Below are 21,498 nucleotides of genomic sequence, written 5' to 3'. Positions count from 1 at the left end.
CATCTATGCTACATAATTCCTGATTAATTAGACATGACTAATCGCTGCCATCTTAAGTTTTCACACAATCATTTCATATCCAAATGCTACCCCTTTCCAAATAACACAATCATTAGTATTTGCAGAAAAATAGGAGAGGTTCAAAATACCTTATTAGTGGAAGATTGCTGGAAATTAATAAGTAAAGCAATTATATAACTTGCACATAAACATCCATACCAGCTGGTGCCACATCGTCTTAAAATGAGTTTTCTTCAATGGAGCAAATAGATTCCTTTTCTAATCTGACATGGTTATTTTTATTTCATTGGCACCCCCTCCTACTCTTTCTTCTAGGATCACCAAACTATTTTAAGAGCTTGGGCAGTTAAAGACTTTGCTCCAAATTGTCCTTTGTATGTTCAGATACTGAAGCCTGAGAATAAATTCCACATCAAGTTTGCAGGTAAGTGGAAGATTGCTGGCATTTGAAGCACTTGTCAGTGTTTGACAGTTTGTTTCATGAACACAACAAAGTGAGAATCCCTGGGCATATTTACTACTTAGAAACTGATTAAATGTGCAGTTTTGTAAAATAATACACATCCTAGCCATGGCAAAGACTTACTTACAAGCACTTTTAAGAATTAACAGTTTTATGCTACATAATATCGAGAGTATGATTATTTGATGTGTAACTACTCCTTTATTCCAGATCCAGGTAAGTCTCCAGCTTACTGTACCCATGTCTGTAATTCATTTCTGTCTACTAAAACATCGTTACCAAGGGCTGTATAAGAAGATCTATTCAGATTTAGTCCAACAAATGATAGAGGGAAAAATCTTCTCATTGGACTGTTTTTTACCAAGTGGTATGGAAAATGTGATTTTAATTGCTTGCAAATATTTTGGAAAGAGATATAAAATTTAATTCTATATCTAGTAAAACGCATGCCTTAGAAACCATGGCATAAAATGCAAAATGATGTTAAGAAATCTGAGAAAATCACTCTTGTAACCACCTTTTATCTGACAAACTATTTCTCTGCATTATATGTTTCTCTTTCTTTCTGTCTTTATCAGTCACTTATGCAAGTACATAAATGTACAAATGCTCATGTGCAAAAACACAAATGCTTTTGGAGAAATAGCTCTGAGGTAAAAGAGAAGCTTTCCTTTTCAGCTGCAATTTTGAAAATTCAGTTTTCTTGAATTATATTCCAAGGAAGAAAAGATTGCTGATTCATACAAAAATAAAAACAACTCTTTGGAAAAATATTAGTCTCCTCCATCATCCCAGAATGTGATGAAAAAGTAAATTCCAGCAGAACTGCTCCAGAGCAACAGTTAAAGCTGTAATTTTAAAAGCTGTGGAATTTACCACTGGGTTAGAAAGAAGAAGAAACCCCATCAGTAGCAGTTCTGAAGTTATAAGAGTGTAATCTCAAGTATGAAATGGCACAGAGGGCAATAAGGCTCATGCTGTGATGAGAATGATGGTACTTTTTCATCTCCCCCTTAAAACCAGCCAGCACAAACATAATCCCTGCTCCCTTAGCCATGGCCGCTTTCCTTTATCAGTAACTGTGTTAATTTGTTGTTCCAAATTGTGCTTTTAAGAGAGTTTCATTATTCCTAATGGCTCGTCTCTGTAGGAGCTTATATACAACTAGACTTTTAAAACAGAGGCAATTTTTCGTGTCTGTTTGAAGTGTTATAGAATTTGAACCATATTAAAAAAAAAAAAAAAAACAACTAAAAAAACAACAACTAAAAAAAACCTCTTTTGGTAAAATTTCCTTCAGTTGAACTTCAGCATCATCACTGGATGCTCACCTACTGCAAATGTTTAGGCACTGCTGGAGCCACGAGAACAATATTAGTTGGCATACATTTTCCTGAGAGGATCTCCCTTTGGTATTGATGTCACCCAACACTTCATCATCCTGAAACATGTACCCAGTGGGGGCTGCAGACTGCAGACCTGTCCAGAGTGTTTACGAGTGAAATTTGTCACAACCACCTGGAACATTTTTCTAAGTGCTTTTCCTGTTATGATTCAGGGCTGCTTTATTACTGCCTTAATGTAAAAGCTTCTTTTAAATCTGATATTCCTTGAAAAAATGACTGTTTTCTTCCAGAGGCTTCCCAGAACAATAGTGGGCATTTTTATAAACCTGACTTACTTAGTAATAGTGTTTATTCTTCTTTTTTTTCCTTTACACACTGGTTTAGAGACTATAGCTGTCAAAAATGAACTTTTTGAATTTAGAAGAAATACAACCAAATAGGCCTCCTAACTAAAGTTTAACTTTTAATAACATTAAAAATGTATGAAGCACTAGCAGCCCATTTTCTCAGCAGCTTATATTAGGTTGACCAGTCCTAGATTGCATGAGGCAGTCCTGAAATTCAGATACTGACTGCATGTTCCTATAGGAGTAGGGAACAGTGTGAGGGAAAAGTAATTGTTATAATGTATTCCCATCCTGTAAACAAGACTTAAACATCCTCCCTGTCTTTAATGAGAGAATGAGAATTTATTTTTGTCCTCAAAGCAAGAGAATGGAGGCACTTTGGCCAGGCTCATATGACCTGTCAGAAAGTCAGGTTTCTTGACTTTCCACCTGGTGCCACACACACATCCTCGCATTCTGTGCCTTCTCGTATTTTTAACAGTGAATTTTAACTATTTTGTTTACAATATTAACCTGCTTACATTGCTACAGTGGCATAAATGTTTGTCTCAGCAAAACCCTTTGCAAGTTTAAGGTGTGAACACTTTAAATACATAGTCACTGTTAACATCACAGTCATCAGATGGGGAGCTATCTTATTTCTTGAGCTGAAATACTTTGATTTCTCCCTAGTAATTTCCAATATAAAAATGCCTTGATATGCCCAGTTTTTCTTTCAGTAATGCTGGCAGTTAGATTCCTAATCTTCCCACTTTTCTTTCAAACACACAAGGCTACAAAAGGCCATGTACCCTTGATGCAACCTCCTGGCCCTGCATTTCAGCACAAAAGGGAAATAAAATGATGATTTTCCACAGCAGAGCAATATATTTATGCAATTCAGAGACTACTAAATTCAATATTTTCTGAGCTGGAATTAAAACTTTTATAATTTTTGTGTGTGTCTGTATGTGTATGTGTGTGTATATATATCCTTTACTTTGAATATTTGGAAATTAAATATAATCACAATTCCAGGAAACGGGGATACATTTTGACATTATCTATTTATTCAAAATGCATCCATGAATTAGCACAGATTATTGAAGCCTGACATCAAAGCTCCAGTAGTTTATTTCAAAGAAGCATAGTCCAGATTCACCTAAATGGATATTAAATGCAGCAGATGATTAATCTGTCCAATTACAGATAAAAATAGTCTAGAGGTAATGGATGGGCATTTTTCTCTTTTAGATCTGGTAGTGGTCATGTTAACTTATCAAATTGACAAAAGTAAGGTTTCTCAGAATAATTGTGCCAGGTCTAGGTCATTCTTAGCACATGGCTGCTGCTGCAGGCATAAATCAGTATTTTGAGTCTGTTTTATCCTCAGTAACATCACAGAAACCATAACTCACCCCACTGCATTACTACATCCATTTGAGACAGACTTAGCAACAAAACTGCTGTCAAAATAGATTTTCAACAGAAACAGCAACTTACGGAAATTCTACATGTAATATTTCTTTAGTATAAACTCAATCAAAATACTTCTTTCTCTGGCAAGCTGATATGACATATTTAATATTCACTTCAAGACAAACTGCAATTTCCTGGGCTGCCTCACTGTCACACTGCATGAGTAATTTGCTGATTCTGGTACCTGCTGTCAGGGGCCACAAGTGATGTCCCAGACCTGAGGAGGGGGAAAGCTGTCATCCAGCTTCCTCCCTGCTCACCTCTGAAAGAGGCAGCAGTCAAAGTTCTCTGTAATTCTCCTCAAGACAAGGCCTGAGCATACACAGAACACACAGTTAACGTCATAGGAAGGCTGGAAACTGTCAAATAATTGGAGAAATGAACAAGGCATTTTTGACCTGGTCTGTGTCTAATACAAGAACTTACCTGCAGAAGGTCAGAATCTCAAACAGGTGCAAAAATAGTCCAAAAGTCCAGCTCCAAGGCTCCTGATGTAAAAACACTTGACAACACCAGGTGAATCTCTTACAGACATGATTAAGAGGCTGTTGTAGGACAGCAATCTCTGCTGTATGCTGTATTCTTTGGTAGCATTATATTTTACATAAAGATCTGCCAAGAAAGTTCACCATAGATGTTAGAGAGTAGAGTGCATCTGGAGGATTGAAGCTACAGTTTTTGTTTTCATTGTGCCATCTGTGATTTATTAACTTCCATTTGTATATATTTAGGCCAGCGTGTACAGTTGGGTTCAAATACAAGATCTGAAATAACAGAGAATGAAATCATTACCCTGTGTATTTTTTCTTTTATTTTCAAAATGTTTAGCTATAATATGACAACATTCCAAACAAAAAATAAGGGGAGGTTATTTGGCAAAATCCTAAACAAATTAAAAATTAGCAAGAATTCTCTATCTTTCAGTGTCAGGAAGGTGGTATTCACTTCCATATATCTCTGTCATCTCACTAATAGTAATGGACTGCAGATACTCTGTTCAAGTCACCAACTATGCCTTACCCTCTCTAGTCTGAAATTCAAGTAGGTTTATTAATGGCATATGGTCAACTAAAAGAACATATTTCTATCTGAAACATTTTCTGCAGAAAATATTTAATTGCTACAGCTGAAATATATTTACAGGAAGAAAAATCTCATTTTGTCCTATATTTGACAGTGTCTTTATATAACTAAATTCATCCCTTCCCTATGACATTTAAATAGGCCCTGATCTTCACAAAATAGGAGAATTAATTACTCAATTCAGTAGTAAATGATTCTGTTACTGAAAAGCCTCTAGATATTTCAAAATAAAAGGAACAGAGAAGGCACAATATGCCTTCACTTTTATTTTCAGGAAGTGTCATGCTTATAGCTATACAATAAATTCTGTCAGGAAAGCAGCTTAGAGAGGCAAGGAGGTTCTAAGGTTTTCAGTGTCACATTGGTGAAACCAGAAGCAGATGTGCAGAGTTCAGGTCTGGCTGGGGAGGTTGTTTGCTTGCCTTTACTCAGCAATTTTCATGTGCCTATGTTTTGATAATCAGCTGTACTACTTGTAATATTCTTCCTGATTAGGAGCAAATTCTGATCCCATCAAAAGAACCAAAGACCATATTCAGAGGGGGAAAATTGACTTGGTATTAAATGCCTTCATGGTTTTACAAAACCTCTCGGAATTGATGTTTCTAGACTGACAAGCAGTTACAAGTTTTGTGCTTGTCCCTTTTAATAGCTATTTCAATACTGTCACAGATATATGGGAATTACATTAAAGAATAATTTCTATTTCCTTTTCATGCCATCAGCAAGCCCTGGAGAGCATTTAACTGTGATCTGGGTTTAGAACAGTAGCCATCCATGTTAGATAGCACAGACAGGGAAAATCATACACAGCTGATTTCCAAGGTTCAAGCAGAAAGTTAAGATGTTGGGCCAACTTTTGATTGATCCATCTTCACCACTTTCCTAGACAAGGAAGTGATAATTCTGTTCTGTTAATTTTATAAAACAATTTGTATCCTTCTTTTTTTCCCTACAGATCATGTTGTATGTGAAGAGGAATTCAAATATGCTATGCTAGCTCTAAATTGCATATGTCCAGCTACTTCTACATTAATCACTCTGCTGGTTCATACATCTAGGGGACAGTAAGTATAGAAAAAGTCATAGCTGATATCTAGAAAACAGCTTACCCTGGGTTCTCAAATAACTACAGTTTTAAAAAAGAAAATGGAACTTTCTGCACAATAAAAGCATCAAAATGCCTTACTCAAGGCAGTATAGTTTTGAAGAGAAGACATCCTCCCCCAGTATTTAAGAGTTTGTTGCATGCTGTTGTGCCACTTCACAATATAAAATACGAAAAAATTGAATTTCTGGTTTAGTAGATTGAAGTGTTTCTATCACAAAGTTCTACTTATGAACACTAACAAATCCTAAGAATATCTATTCTCATAGGTTAATTTCAAGGTCTGTTTCAATGAACTAAAAAAAAATAAAATGTTTTTTTGATGACATATGGTATTTACTCTTCTATGCCTGTATGTTAAGAGGCAAACAAATATCCATGATTTTTAATTTTAACATGACCATACTGCTGGACGGGGTGCAGAATTATGGTGTCTCTGCAGACTGCATAGTCACAGTAGAGCTTCTCTGAATTCACTAAAATAATTTTACCAGATCTGGTGTATCACTTTTATGCTGTATTCTTGGAATAATAAGGTATTTTTGATTGAAATGTCGTGGGCAGACAGATGCAATAAAGAATGAATCTCTAAATATATTTGTAGAAATGGAATAGCTGCGTATACACTATATAAGTCTTGTAACAGGCTAACTTCTTTTTCAAGCAATCATGAACCCAGTATATATCTATTTATAAGCAGAGTTATTTAACCTTCTATATGACATTTCTAGTATTCCCCTTTGCCCAGAATGGGGAAAACAAATTCTTCCTGGAACTGTTACTACTGAGAACAACAAATGTCAAGATTTTAATGGCAGTGTGCACTAAAATCTCCTAGTAAGAGGACAACAAAACATTGTTTGGATACCTGCTGAGCACTGTGGTGAAACACATTCTTTATACATTTTTTTTATCTGCCTACCTTGTAATTCTGTGACATGCACAGAATCCAGAGCCTGTTCCAGTTATTTCATATTACATGCACCTAAAAGAAGAGCAGTGTTCCTAACAGGTGTCAGGGAATTTTCCTTCAGCACAAAACCAAACACAGAAAAGGGAAACGATTTCTGCTGTACTTAATACTTCAGCATTTCCTTGTTTAATATATTGATCATTTACAGATTCCCAACTGAGATACAAAGTAACTGTCTGAGAATTCAAAAGTGCCTAAGATTTCTTTTGCAATCAGAATTAATAGATGTAACCAGCATAATAAAAATAACTGGTTTCTAGTCTGGTCATTGTATACTAGGAGCAAAAAGAAAAAGGTTTTTGCACAAATAGTTGTAGCATTACTTTGAATCCAGAAGGATTAAAATAATGTGTGTTTCAGAAGGAATGTACATTTTATGTTATTGTAAGAATACTCTTCTGTATTTATACAGAAAGACTGAAAAAGTGAAAATGTCTAGTTATTATTTATCTACTGCAGTCAGCACTCTTCAGAGCATTGATTCTCAGACAGACTCCAAAATAAGGACATTAGTCATTGTACTGCAGACATAAACTGCTTTGGATTTGACCAATTTATAGTTCAGAGAGGGTTGTTTCTTTGCTTTTCCAGATGTATTCTGTTGTTGAACAAGAGGTAAATTAACTGCTAGTTGTTAAAGTAGGTGAAATTACCATTATTTATGCATATGAAAGATGAAGTCAGATGAGCAGTTGGGTTTGGCGAAGTAAAAATATCAGGTGAAAGTAGATTATTTAAACTGCAAATAAAAATTTTATATACATGTATTTATAAACCAAACCAAATACTAAATTAGATCTACATAATGAAAATAATTTGTTAAATGGATTTCCAATGTTAATAGTGAACTGCTTTCCTTTACATTAGTTCCTGTTTAATTATCCTTTTATTATCATGATTGCTATTAGTACCTGCATGAAACCTTATGTAGGACTCAGATTTTAAATACCTGTTAAGGTGCAAATAATCCTATTGTCTGTTAAGGTGCAAATAATCCTGTTGTCTTCTCAACTGTTTGTGGAATTCAAAAAAACTTTAGTCTGTGAGACACCAAAATTCTACCTTGAATCTTATTTATAATTTCGTTATCAATCTTAATTAATAATCTTAACATTTATCTTTAAGTGTTACCTGGTTATCTAAACTAGTAATACAACTCTATTAGGGTTTGTTTGATGATACAAGATACTGGAAGAAAATAACCTTTCTGACTTGGAGTTAATGTGATCTTTACAGTACAGCCCCATGGGAAGCTTTCAGACAACTCACTGGAACCAAGCAGACATCAAACAGGTGACCATTTTATTTTAGGGGGAAAAGTGAAATAAGGGAAAGTGTTCTGAAATTACATGGCTATTTGTGCTGTTCTATACCTACTGCACTATTTATAGTGTTGCGACAAAAGTGGTTTACTTATTTTCATCTTGAAACAAAATGTTTTCATGATGAGAGTGAAGAAACATGGTAAATGGGAGAAAAATACAAATTGTGTTAAGGTATTGAGAACGTATAAACGAGCATTAAAGGAGCTTGTCCTGGGACCTTGGGATCTTCACTCCAAGTGGGAAAACACAGGACACACTTGGCAGATTCATGACCTATCTGCACATATCTGTGTGTATATGCAGCAGTTCCCTCCAGTGAAAATCATTTCCACATTCCAAACTTAATCAAGAAGTTCCCAGGAGCTCCAGGTCTAAAAGTGTTGGGGTTGCTGAGGTTTGGAAATTTTCACTGAACTGTTTGCATTAAGTATAATGCATGGAGTAAAGGGTGATCTGCTTTTTAACTTATTTTCTTGCACCAAAGAAAAGAAGCTATGTACTTGTAATAGTCTAAAAGACACAGGAACCAAAAAATACCCAGCGAGTATAAAGATCACTGATAAGCAAATGCAGAAAAATCTCTCTCACAAATCAAATGACCAAAGACAAATGACTCTTTCCTACATAAGTTGGTATTAATAATACTCAGACAGAAACCAAAGAGTCTGCCACAAAGCATGTGAAGAAACTGTCTTTATGAATGTCATGAGAATGCTGCTGGTTTTACCTGTCACTTCAAGCTGCCATGGATCTACTTATTATGGTGTGATTTTAAAGTAATTGAGCCATCTCTCTCCTGGTGTTAAAGTACATACTCTCATATATCTATTACTTAGCAGAAAATGCTCTTTAATACACCAAGATAATCTCTGTACTTAAAATATAACCAAGATTTGATCTCAAATACTTCTTTCAGATTAGCCTATGGGACCTTTTCAGTAGACATTTGTAGTTTCTGTTGACAGGAAATACGATTCTGATTAATAAGAATTTTGCATTAAGTGTTAAATTATTCTCTTTATGTTTCAGGGAGAGTCAGCAATCACCAGAACAATGGCAGAAAATGTATGGCAGATGCTCTGGTAATGAAGTGTATCACATCAACCTGGAAGAAAGTACATTTTTTGCAGAGTATGAGGGGAAGAGCTTCACATATGCTTCTTTCCATGCACATAAAAAGTATGTTTATTTTTCTTATCAAGCATCAGAAGTTCAAAGAAATAATTACTTGTTTTGCCTGCAACGTGGCTCTGCACTAAAGGCACAGTACTGCACATTGATCTGTTTCTGGGTTTAAGCTGCTGGCCACTAATATGGATTTATTTCTGTGAGTTGGAGCTGGTCAGGTAGAAGCTTATGTTCATCCTGAATAGCCCATCTCAGTCTGAGAATAGTGTTCTATAAATGTAAAGGATAAGCTGGACAACCAGCAAAAAAAGGCACTTTTTGGAGGTTTTTCAAGAACCACAATCCTTTTCCAAGTCCAAAACAATCTAGAAATGAATGGGTGGGAGGGTGTGGGGTTTTTAAAATTTATTTAGGACTCAGCTGGAAATCTGGCTTCCTTTGTCGCTTGTTCATATTAAGGAAAATGTTCAATTTAAAGGTGTCACATGGTACATTCTGGTAATTGTTCAAACATAAAACTCTTTTTTCTGTTAGATGATAACATACCTGCTTTAAGGTCCAGATGATGCATCACCTTTCCAGTGCTGCTCTGTGAGATGAACATGCAAAATAAACACAAATCATGTATGTTTATATATTTGATGAAATAAGCATTTATCAAACCCTAAATGCTGGGTTTATTCTCATACTTAATCAAGGAGAAAAAGAGGGTTTTTTTCTGTAATTCCTTCTTTTCTATCACTAATCAAATACATTTTATAAGTGAATTGGAAAAATGAATTATGAAAATGGTCTCCATTACTTATAAATAATGGAACAATTTAACATATTAATAATTTTTCATATCATGTATCCATTTTTCTACCAATATTTTCCCAGAAAGGACTATTCATCTGACAGAAAAAATCAACTAGAACAACATTAGGAGAATATTATGGGCATTAGAAAAAACACTCAACTGCCTGGGAATTCATGAGCTCATAAAATCTGCTTGATTTGATGTGGCCTATTTAGCAGGACACATTTTTCAAACATCCTTATCATCCAGAAAGCTGCAAATGTTCATAATGTGCAAAGAATAAAAATATACCTGAGGTTCATTTTTGACAATGGAAATTCTGGTGTTTGCAGGACTATGCAAAATGAACCATGCCTTTCCTTTTCTAATTAAGGTTTGGAGTCTGTCTGATTGGTGTTAGAAAGGAAGATAACAAAAACATTTTGCTGAATCCAGGTCCTCGATATATCATGAGTTCTACTGATATATGCTTTTATATAAATATCACCAAAGAAGAGAATTCTGCTTTTAAGAAGCAAGAAAAGCATAGAAAAAACCATGAATCAAAATTATCTTATCATGGAGCTTCTAGGTTACCAGTACACAGTATAATAGCCAGCATGGGTAAGTAAAAAAAAAAAAAAAAAAGATTACATCACAACATATTCTTATTTAATGAGTAGCACATTTTAAAGCATCTTCCTAAGCTTTTAAGAAACTGTAATTATGAATAGAGAGAATGACTAGAAAAACTTAAAACATTTACCCTTATATTTAAAAAAACCCCACAGACAAACAACAAAACCCAAACCAAACTAAAGAAAAACCCAGACAAAAACAAACAAGCAGACAAACCAAAACCCCCAAACAAACAAATGGAATTTGATTCTCTTTTACTTGACAAAGTGGAAGTAAACTTAAGACTGTGTATAAAAAAGTAATAATGAAGTGAATGCAAAGCAAAACCAGTGGGTAAATCATACGAGTACTTGTTTGTCATTCATACCTGATTGTTTCTAAGAAGTTTTCATGAGCTTCTTTAATTTAACAAACACCTTAAGTAAAATCTGCAGGTTGTTGATGCATAGTAATATGGACTGGTTATATGAGGTATGATTTTAAAGAGGCAGTTAACAAGAAGACACAGACTAATTGTCAGGAAAAGCGTTGCTTTCCTTGAGTACAGTTGAAATATTTGTTTTACTTTAATGGAATAAACACACCCAGGGCAGTGCTGCTGCCAGTCCTTTGCCAGGCAGCCAGGCAATCCCCAGTAAATCTGGGAACGCCGTTCCCACGTTCTGAGCAGCACTGAGGAGACGTTTTCCCTGTTTTCCCTGCCCAGGGACCGTGGCCATCGATCTGCAGGACACGGGGTGCCGCGGGGCCAGCGGTGCCACCCTGGCGCTGCCCGCCCAGGGGGGCAGGGAGGGCAGGAGGCCCAGCATCGCCCCCGTGCTCGAGGTGGCTGACTCCTCCTCCCTGCCCACCTGCGACCTGCTCAGCGACCAGTCCGAGGATGAAACCACCCCCTCCGACGAGGAAGGCTCTGCAGGCTTTGAGTACGTATGCTAAATGTCAAATAAAGTGAAAAGTTAACTCCATATGTAAAAAGCATCGATAATCCTTTTTGGAATGCAGATCAATCTGAGCACTTCTAGAAAGGAAGTTCCACGAAGTGCAGTTATGGAATTATTCCCATAGAGGAAATGTTAGCAGAATGCCATAAGCCTACTTTGAAATACAAGAACACCCCGCAGATAAACTCTTCCGTTTGCAGGAGATTTTCTCTTTGCAGTTCTAAAAGCTGTAGTCAAGTATTGCAATGCATTCATAGCGTATTCTAGGGCTTTTTATTTTATTTCTATAATTATTACATGAGCACTCAACAAATTTGTAAACAGATAAGTATTCCTGCCATGAAAATCCAGTGACAATCAGATCATCTAACAGGCTTTGGAATTCTGGAGCTGGGTGTGCGACTTCAAAATGCAGGAATGACAAAAAAGCAGGATGGGACAAAATTATCACATCTAATTCCACATGCTTGTTAGTGTGTTACTGAAAGTAATGATGCATTACTCAGATAAACCCAGAAGATTCAATCTTGCTGTGCAGATGAGCAATTATGTTTATTAGGATTGCTGACAGGGGTGTTAAAACTGAAATACACAATTTAAACCAGTGCCTCAACCAGCAGAGTTTCCCATTTCCACCAATGGCAAGCATGAGAAGCCCCAGGGAAGATTATCAAGCTCCAGAGAAAAAATTAATAGGACAAGTCATCTTAAATGTGCAGATTGAAACAGCAGGATTTAAAAGGTCTCTCGTAAAAAATGAACTAAGGCCAATTAGAAATTTCACCTCATCGGGAAGAGGGTTTGCCATTTAGAATTTATTTCAGCCATTTTGAAAGTACATTATTAAAGCTAAAAGGTAATGACTTCACTCATTCTTGGTAAATGTTTGGAAAAAAAATGGAGAAGGAAGAACAGAAGCACAGTTACTTCTGCTTTCTTTCCTTCCTTTTTTAACTTAAAAGTTTCCAGTTCAAAACACTACGGCAGCACACTGTAATACAACAAATTATTTTCAAAAACCCAAGCAAAATTCCTTCAGTCCCCAAAAGCATGGCAGCTTTTACTAAGTTCTGTTGAACTGGCTGCAAAATACATTCTTTTGACTTCTGTTAAGCATAGTTCATTTTGTGTGCTTGATCTAAAACTTGGACGTATGTATAAACATCCCACAAAACACTTGTGTAGGCAGCTGTGTTTTGGTAATTTGCTATACTGAAAAATGTTTTTTTTTTCTATTTTAGGTATGCCAAAGGCTATCCTCCTTACTCTCCTTATATTGGAAGTTCTCCCACTTTTTGTCATCTTCTGCATGAAAAAGTACCCTTCTGTTGTCTAAGACTAGATAAGGTAAAGGGGGATTCTGCTACTGGATAATCCTGCACTCTCATTTGTCTCTTGCATCTGAGCAGAGCCAAATTCTGATTTCTCCTTAGAGATGAAGTTTGTGCAGTATTTTCTATAATACTATATTCTCTCCTCCTTTTCATTTCCAAGTTTTATATCTAATGAGGTCTCTGTTGGGTCATCTGATACAATATTCACATCCACTGAACTTGTTTTTTACTCTGATTTTAGGGGTGCCAACATAACTACTATGAAGATGCCAAAGCCTATGGATTCAAAAACAAATTGATTATAGTTGCAGCAGAAACTGCTGGAAATGGCTTATACAACTTCATTGTCCCACTGAGAGCTTATTACCGACCAAAGAAAGAACTAAACCCCATTGTATTACTGCTGGATAACCCGTAAGGAAAATGGTTTTTTTCCCCTTTCTGATAAGTTTTAAACTCATTTTACCATTATTCAATAGATGACCCCTTTTCACATGGCCAGCTGAAAATCAAAAACATTATGGCACACTTATCTTTGAGAAAACTTAATGACAAAAATCATGCTGCATGTTCACTGTCATATACAAAACTGAACTTTTATTGACTGTTAATGGCCATAGTAAACTTAAATGTTCTTATTCTTCATGGCCAATATTTCAGCTAAGTTTTTCTAAAAATTATCCCCAAAAATGTGAATGTTACTGCTAAAATTAAATAGCTTAATAAACACTGTAAAAAGCAAGCTGTATAACAGTTTAACAGCTACATGACAGCACTAACCTACTTAACACAATGCACTTAGTGGCCTGGACCAGTTAGGTATATTTTTAATGACTCTACTCTCAAAGATAAACAGTTCTTTAAGCCAAAAGGACACCCACAGACACATTTTATCTAAAATTATTTAAAGCCACGGATGAAAATTTAAACCTGCAGTATTATTGTTACTTTTATATCTCTTGGTGACTGCTGGAATTTTTCTCGTTGCTTGATTTTAATATTTCAGAGAAATTTGCTTATGTCAAGACTGGTTAATTTATAATCTGATAAATAATTAGCTTTTTGGGGTTTTTTTTTCCAACACTTTGGTACAGCTCAGCTTACTTAAAATCACAATTTGAAAGACACAGAAATGGAGGTTACCTGTACACAGAATAGTAGAACAAGCTAAGAAAGCAAAAATGTCTTGTAGGTTGTGATTCCAGGGCTGACACTTCCATTTGTGTAGATCTGTTGCAGTTTAAGTGATTTTTTTCTACAAAGGCCTGCTGTGAAGTGTCCCACTTTCCCTCAGGAAGCTCCTTAGTCACCTGTGTTGGCAAAACAGAAGGTTTTTACGTAGGTACTATGGCATACAGTGAATTACACAAATCGAGAAGCCTAAATGAGGCTAAATCACTTCCACTGACAGTGTGAGAGCAAAGCCATGGGCACAGGGGGCCCTCTAGTGCCAGCTCAGTGCCCAGCTTCACACACTTCAGTGCTGTTCTGACACTTAATAGCTGAACACACTTTTGATTGATTAATGTGAAGTAAAAGCTCTGCTTGCTAATTAAACCAGCACCCTTACTGTTGTCTCTCTCTATGCAGCGTTTGCAGTGACTCCTCTGAAAGGGAGTAGGCTTGAAAGCAGTAGGTGTCACAAAACCCAAATGATGATTTGATTTCCACTTTACATTTTAATTAAGAATTGTTGATGCTTATTTTAAGTCCTCCTAAGACACCGATTAGAGTATAACTTGGTAGTGTGTCTTTGACGTTACTCATTTGTTCTTACATTTGGAATTGTCCTGTGCCATAACATTTCTGATTTTAAAGGTGCATTTACTAATATAAGCATGTTAATTCTGATCATTCTTTATGATCACAAAGTGTTGATTCACAGCTTTCTGAAAACCTATTTCCTGCTTTAACTGACATCATAATGCCAAAGTTTAAGAAAGTTTTATTTTTTAAAAACCCCAAACTACCAGTTGATTAAAATATTTTGGAAGAGATGCTGCTGTTGTGATACTGTGTTTCATTTTGTAATTCCATCTGCTGCTTAGGCCAGATATGCATTTTCTGGATGCAATCTGTTGGTTTCCAATGGTTTACTACATGGTGGGCTCTATCGACAAGTAGGTGAAATAACTGTTAGCAAACTTACCTTTGTAGTCTCAGTGGTTTGGTGTGTGTATTGTCATTGCATGTTCTGCTGTGTGTGGTGTAGTTGGAGATGAGCTTTATGCATGCAGAGTCTGTGTCTGTCTGCTGTAATTTGGGATTTCACATTTCTGATTTATAAAGGAGCTCATTAGGGAAAAGCATGACAGGGAGCACAAGTTAAAATGTTCAAAAACATAAGACTAACACTTATTTAGGTGAGTTCATATGTTTCTACAAATGAACAGATCATAGTCCTGATTCTAGTGTCAGTCTGTACTGAGTTAAAATTTCTTGGAATTCATTGACTCAGGTTTTGTAAAGACAGCTACAGAATGTAAACAGTCTTGAATGTTTCCAAAAGTCTTCATCTTACACTACTTAAATGATCACTTACTCCTACATTTCTGTCTTCACCTCTGCTAATATATGTTTATGGATATAGGTTTAGCAACAGAACTTTAATGTGAAAATCAGGCAGAAACAAGAGAAGAGCAAGGACTCATGAATATTTTAGTAAACTTCTTAGTGTAGATTGTAAATTTAAAGAAAACTGCTTCACTACATAGTGCATACTGAATTGAGGCTACAAGCCCATAATATTAATTTCCCCCTGTAGAAATCAAAAAGCTTATTTCCTGCTTATAACAGTGACACAGTTAGAGATTTACCTTGGTGATACTGGGTGCTTGTGAGGTTCAGAAAGAGCCCACAGAATTGTTATTTACTTTACATTTTTTCCTATAAAGCAAAAAGTGTCACAGGTTATTAATATCTACTACTTTATTAAGTATTAATTATGTAATAGTTATAAAAAGAACTCACAATGGCAGAATAATTAAATTGTTGTCTTTTTTCCCAACCTGGAAATGAAACATGAAATAGTTTTAGTAAGGAGGTGATATAAAAGGAAAAAGACAAAACTCAAATGGCATCAAAATGTGTACTCAAGAGGGAATACTTGAAGTATTTAAAGTAATTAATAACTCAGATGTTAACCTGTTCTACTAATGTAGAAAATTAAACTCTGTTTAAATTTACTGAGTTTATTTCAAAATGGAAATTGCCAAATCCCTCCCTAATGGTGTTTTGTTGCTCTTTCAGAATTAAATGCATTTTTAAAAAAATGAAGCATGTAGTCTTTGGAATAAGTGATTATTCAGAACTCAGAAGTTCACAGTAATACCAGCATGAACTTCTGCATCTTTTCTGATGCAAAAATCACTTTAATTCTGGGTGCAAAAAGCAACTGTATAGTTTGTTGAGGGTTTTTTTGACATCTGTTATCATTAATAAGAATACTTCTAAAAATATAGTTCGTATATATTCCTTGTGTTTTCCTCACCATGTTTTTAAATCTTGTACAATTAATAGATCTGACCATCTGTAGATAAGAAATACATTGTAAAATATGCATATTTTCCTTTCTTAATTAAGGAATATAAAATACATTCTCAAAGTACCACCTACTATCTATAAGTATCTCAAATATTTATCATTTGTTAACCAGCAATGAAGTATCATCATCTCAGAGAGAAAACCACCAAAGAAATTACTTTCATTTACCATTCTTTTTTTGTTAGAAGTAGATGGCTCACAAAAAAAACATCTTTACCAAAATTCATAGCAGAGTTCACTTCATCAAAATATGTCAAGCAGTAGGTACCTTTCCCCTAGTCCTTGGGTAGGATTTGAGATCTGTAACTGAACAGATCTCACAGTTGTGTAGAACTCTAGTCAATCTTGAGAAACCTTTAGCTAGAGGTACCTGAGAAGTAGAGTTATAATACTTCCACATTAGCATTTTTCAAATTCTCCACAAGCCAGCCACATGTAACTGCTAAAATAAGAACAGCTTTTGAGCTTATAAAACATTGAAATGCAGAAAATCTGGGTATTTAAGAATATGCTGCTATTTTCAGGGATCAACTGAGAGTCTGAAAAATCAGAAATACAAATTACTTAGAAAAAAAGTTTGGACTTATGCACTGCAGTTGTTCATAGATCACATAAAATCAGTTTTTCTTTTGTTGTAGTCAACCATCAGTGATATTGCAGTTTCAAAAACAATGGTATAAATTCTTCCAAAATAAATTGTTAAAAAAACCCACCACACTTGTCAAAAGTTGCTTAGGATCTGTGGAAAATGTTGTTAAAACAGCTGAAACATGCTTCATTTTGGAGACAAAACTACAAGGCATGATGAGAACTGTAACTCAGCTGTCTGTGTTTTCTGTGGTTGGGCTTCACACATTGTCCAGCTGTGCACAAAGTTCTGCTGCTCTGCAGCTGCTCCTAAAAGCATCCTGAGAACACTCCAGCTAATTAATTAACATTTTGAAACCAAAATAAAACTGTGGGAACGAGCAATCAGGAGCATTTATTTGGGTTTTTCTATTGTCAGATGTAACTGCAATGGAGCAAGCTGTTGCAGTGGGTAGGGCCAAAGTGTTCCCAAGTAACTGTTAAAGGCTTATTTTTTAAAAAAAACTGAAATAAATTTATAATTAACAAAAGAGAGGGACTGTAACAACCTACTGAAGTAGATTCTATATTATATTCTACCAATTAATTGAGAAGTTATCCTTGATTATATTAGAAGCTGTTACATAGCTGATCTGCAGATGCCAACCCATGGCTAATCTTTCAGGTGTTCCATATTTAAGTTGTTTGTTTCTTTCTCCCTCTTTCTCTTCACAAAAGCCTAGATGACTTATTAAGGTGTGGGGTCACCTTTGCAGCTAACATGGTGGTGGTGGACAAGGAAAGCACGATGAGTGCTGAGGAAGACTACATGGCAGATGCCAAGACTATTGTGAATGTTCAAACCCTCTTCAGGTAAAGCGTTTTTGCAATCTGTCTACACATCCTCATTAACTGCGAAATACTTGATGCTTCTTGTGCCAAGAGCTTTTTTTTTTTTTTTTTTTTTAATTCTACTTAAGTTTTCCCTTGCATGAATTTGTGTCTTACATGGACAAACTTTTTCCCACCCTGCTTAGTAATTCACTTAGAATCCTGAGGTATTCTCCTGAAAGCTCAGATGAAATGCTGTGCGTCTCAAAACCAGATAATCATTTTGCAAGTTAGCTATCAGATTTACAGGAAGGAAAATAAAGTTACTCTTGAAGACATAGGATGAAAGATAGTTGAGGAAAAAAACTCACAATAATACTAAAGCCCATATGAAAAGCAGATCCTTCTAATGCTGAAAGGTAAGTACTGCATCACTGTGAAGTTAGTAGTAAGTGTTCACATTTACTTTTGCACAAAAGTTAGGATTTTAGGCACAGATATGCAACATTACATATGACAGCAACACGGCAAGAGTCATGAGAGTATATGATCAGTCTAGTAAACAGCCTGAGTCTGTGATGAAAATGAGATTTGCTGTTCCTTTTGACGACTCTCCTAATTAAAGCCTTTGTGTTCAATATCTTGGTTCAGTGAGTATGAAGAAAATTTGTCACTTTGAGCTGAGAAAAATATTATTTTCTTAATAAAAACACCCAAAAAATCTCACACAAAACAAAACAGAGTCAGCTATGAAATGCCTCCCTGATTTGGGGTTTAAGCCTAGCACTTCCTGGTGTTTATTCTAATAAGACCTGGAAGGAAATTGAATATGATTCAATATTGGTTTTATTGCAGTTACCTGTTTTCTGTGTCAAACCTTCCACAAAAGACCAGAGAGAGATGCATAGTAAAGTGGTTTGAATCCAGTGGTTTAGAAAATTGAGCTCCTTAAAATACAAGGGAGCTTGTAAATGCAGCTCTGTGAGAATGCAGTTAAATGCTCTTTGCATTTCTGCATGTGCTCAAAGGAAGCAAAATCTGCACTGCACAAGAAACGTTAATTCTGTCTTTTTCTAACATTTCAGTTTCTGAATTGGTACCTGATATACTTGCACAGGTGTGTGATTCATACTCACACCTATGAAATTTGGGTTGAAGCTATAATTGAACTTTATCCGGGCATCACTCAGATCTGCTCCTAACCATACAGTGCTAGGGCACTCACCAAGGTTTTTCATATATATCGGTTTTTCTGAAATACAGTTTACTCCCAAATGGAAAAAGGAGTTGTATCAAAAGTAAACACGTAAAATTTTCCCCTAGCTGTGTTCTACTTTGTAAAAGAGAAATTACATATGATACATATGCCATTAGATGCTTCTGTACACTCCTTCAGTTGTCTTGCACATTGTTTGCAACTAGATGGCAGCTTTAACTCGTGTATAAACTCTATGTCTGGGTCAGTATTACTTTAACACCGCATAGTTACAATCAAAGTAAGTTAAAATACCTTGGTTTAAGACTTAGCAACAATTTTTCATGAAATTTTGCAAACTTTCACAAATAGTGTATTGCATAAATTAGTTTGGTTTTTTTCCCTAGGAGACATATAATAATTTCACTGCATTTTTATATTACGTTGAAGTTGTAGAAATAAGTAAGCTTTGGGAAGAGGCATAAAAAAGTGGTATTTACCTGTTCTATAGAATAAACTATATTCATTGCATGAAGGTAAATACTTTTCTAAATGACCTTTAAAAATATATTGACTAGCTAATAACGTCAGAAAGTAATGAAAGAAAAGACTGGACATGGTAGAGAGCAGGAGCACTTGACACCAACTGCAGTGTTAAAGGGGGATTTTAACCCCTGGATTTAATATGCTGTTTTCAATGATATCACAGCATTGACAAAGGTTCCACTTTGGTCTCAGCAGGTGAGACCATTCAGAGGGTTCAGGCTGATCTAAACACCCCTGGTGTGAGTTACTCAGGCCTGAAAAAGCCATGTCAGAGAGCTGCAGTAACCCAGGCTCTTCAGCCCCAGCTGGCAGTTCTCACACACCAGTTGTGTCATTATTCCCTGATTGACATAAATCAGCAATCCTGCTTTGCCAGGAGAGTGTGCTCCCCACCCTGGAAGGCAGAGGCATTGTTTATAAGGACAGGATTATTAGCACCTTTAGGGCTACAAGCTGTGCCATCCCAATTAAAACGGTGACACAGCACTGACTTACCTGCCATTGCAGTGCAGAAATGTGACTCAAATGGGCACACTGACCAAGAACAGTTACCACAGCTCAAAAATAAAAGGAGAAATTAATAGTCTTGGACTACACCTTAAGGTGCTTTTCACTTTTGAAAATTAAACAGGAAGCCAAGCACCTCTAGACAGGTGTGAGCCCTCCTCAGAAAAACAGCACATTTCCCCAGGCAGTAGATCTGTACCACTATAAAGTTTTATGGTTAACCTCTTCAAGGCTGTTTCAAATCCTGCAGGAAGCCATTTGCCAGCAGTACACATCACAGGTCAGTGTTTTGGCTGGTATCTAGCTGTCATCACCAATTTAGAGATAAACCAAATGAGGTGCTATGATGGCATTGCATGGTTTTCTGGGTTTGTCATTGTGGTTTGGGAAAGAACTACATGTCTCCCTTGCTTGTCTGATTTCCAAATACGAGTTCAGTAGCAAGCCATGCCTCCCATCAGGCTGGGGGGCTTTCTCTTCCCCATCAGTCCTTTCTTACTAGAATGGGGTAGAGGAGATGTATCTTTGCCCAGAAGGAGCCTGCTCCAGTGCTAAAAGCTGACAGGCAGTGTGCCTTACACCCAGAGCAAGATGCAATCTGTCCCTGACTTCCTAGAGAGCAACTTCCCCTAATTCAGCTAAAAGGCTGAATGCAATCTGTCCCTGACTTCCTAGAGAGCAACTTCCCCTAATTCAGCTAAAAGGCACTCGTAAGTAAAATATTTTACCAATGCCCATTTTTAAACTGATTTCCTAATATAAATCTGTTTTCATATCTCAGTGAAAGACATGAAACCATCTTTAAGAGAAACATAGCTGCCTGCATTTTTTCCTGCTGTGTATATTTTATCATGAGATCAGCTTTTAATTTCCTATTACTCCTAACTCTGAATTCTGTAGTGTTTTTTAGTGTTAGTCAGATACAATGTGGAATTAACACATATTGGCAGACAGTCTGGATATACATTTCCCCACATTCAGGCTTTGCTTGAATTGCCATTTCAGGGATGTTTCTCCCTGCAAAAGTGAGGGAAAAGGACAAGACTGGCAAAAGGGTGCACTGAATTCCATTTGACACTAACTCACCAAATGCTGCTTCCATGGAAAGTGAGACAGAAACCACATCAATGGTGTAATTAGTATTACAATTACCTATTGCTAAGTGTAGATAAGTAGCCCCAGGGTCAGCAAAAGGGGCTACAAATGCACATCTCATTTACAGAAGAATCTGTAAAGGAAAGAGTTAAATAATAATATATTGTTCTATTCCAACTTGTTTAGTATATAAATAGTGTAAACTATGATTTTCTAGCTGTTTCTTGGAGCCCTGAGTGCTGGGGAGGGGCTCTTGAGTCTGCTGCTTGA

The 21,498-nt window shown here is 36.1% G+C and overlaps 1 protein-coding gene and 1 long non-coding RNA gene across 6 annotated transcripts in view; one reads left to right on the top strand and one right to left on the bottom strand.

Annotated features, from left to right (window-relative positions):
• Positions 1–21,498, top strand: part of KCNT2 (potassium sodium-activated channel subfamily T member 2) — a 115,156-nt gene that overhangs the window by 72,822 nt on the left and 20,836 nt on the right. For 3 of the 5 annotated variants that reach the window (XM_063165518.1, XM_063165515.1, XM_063165516.1), the window contains exons 14-23: positions 337–445; positions 5,677–5,785; positions 8,036–8,092; positions 9,154–9,303; positions 10,425–10,654; positions 11,376–11,592; positions 12,852–12,957; positions 13,186–13,358; positions 14,993–15,064; positions 17,793–17,927. In XM_063165518.1, the coding sequence (XP_063021588.1) occupies positions 337–445; positions 5,677–5,785; positions 8,036–8,092; positions 9,154–9,303; positions 10,425–10,654; positions 11,376–11,592; positions 12,852–12,957; positions 13,186–13,358; positions 14,993–15,064; positions 17,793–17,927 (1,358 nt within the window). The remainder of the gene's footprint in view (positions 1–336; positions 446–5,676; positions 5,786–8,035; positions 8,093–9,153; positions 9,304–10,424; positions 10,655–11,375; positions 11,593–12,851; positions 12,958–13,185; positions 13,359–14,992; positions 15,065–17,792; positions 17,928–21,498) is intronic. The other 2 variants (XM_063165519.1, XM_063165517.1) reach the window with 1 other exon arrangement.
• The window catches only part of LOC134422978 (uncharacterized), a 40,268-nt gene that overhangs the window by 16,688 nt on the left and 2,082 nt on the right, over positions 1–21,498 (bottom strand). Inside the window, exons 3-7 of the long non-coding RNA XR_010028963.1 lie at positions 15,915–15,952; positions 15,761–15,830; positions 14,088–14,254; positions 9,799–9,841; positions 4,062–4,399 (exon numbers count right to left, since the gene is read on the bottom strand). This is a non-coding gene — a long non-coding RNA (uncharacterized LOC134422978). The remainder of the gene's footprint in view (positions 1–4,061; positions 4,400–9,798; positions 9,842–14,087; positions 14,255–15,760; positions 15,831–15,914; positions 15,953–21,498) is intronic.

Source organism: Melospiza melodia, chromosome 11 (assembly GCF_035770615.1).
Source record: "Melospiza melodia melodia isolate bMelMel2 chromosome 11, bMelMel2.pri, whole genome shotgun sequence".
Taxonomy (NCBI): domain Eukaryota; kingdom Metazoa; phylum Chordata; class Aves; order Passeriformes; family Passerellidae; genus Melospiza; species Melospiza melodia.
Note: the sequence above shows the minus strand (reverse complement) of the source record. Positions and strands in the feature narration are given on the sequence as shown.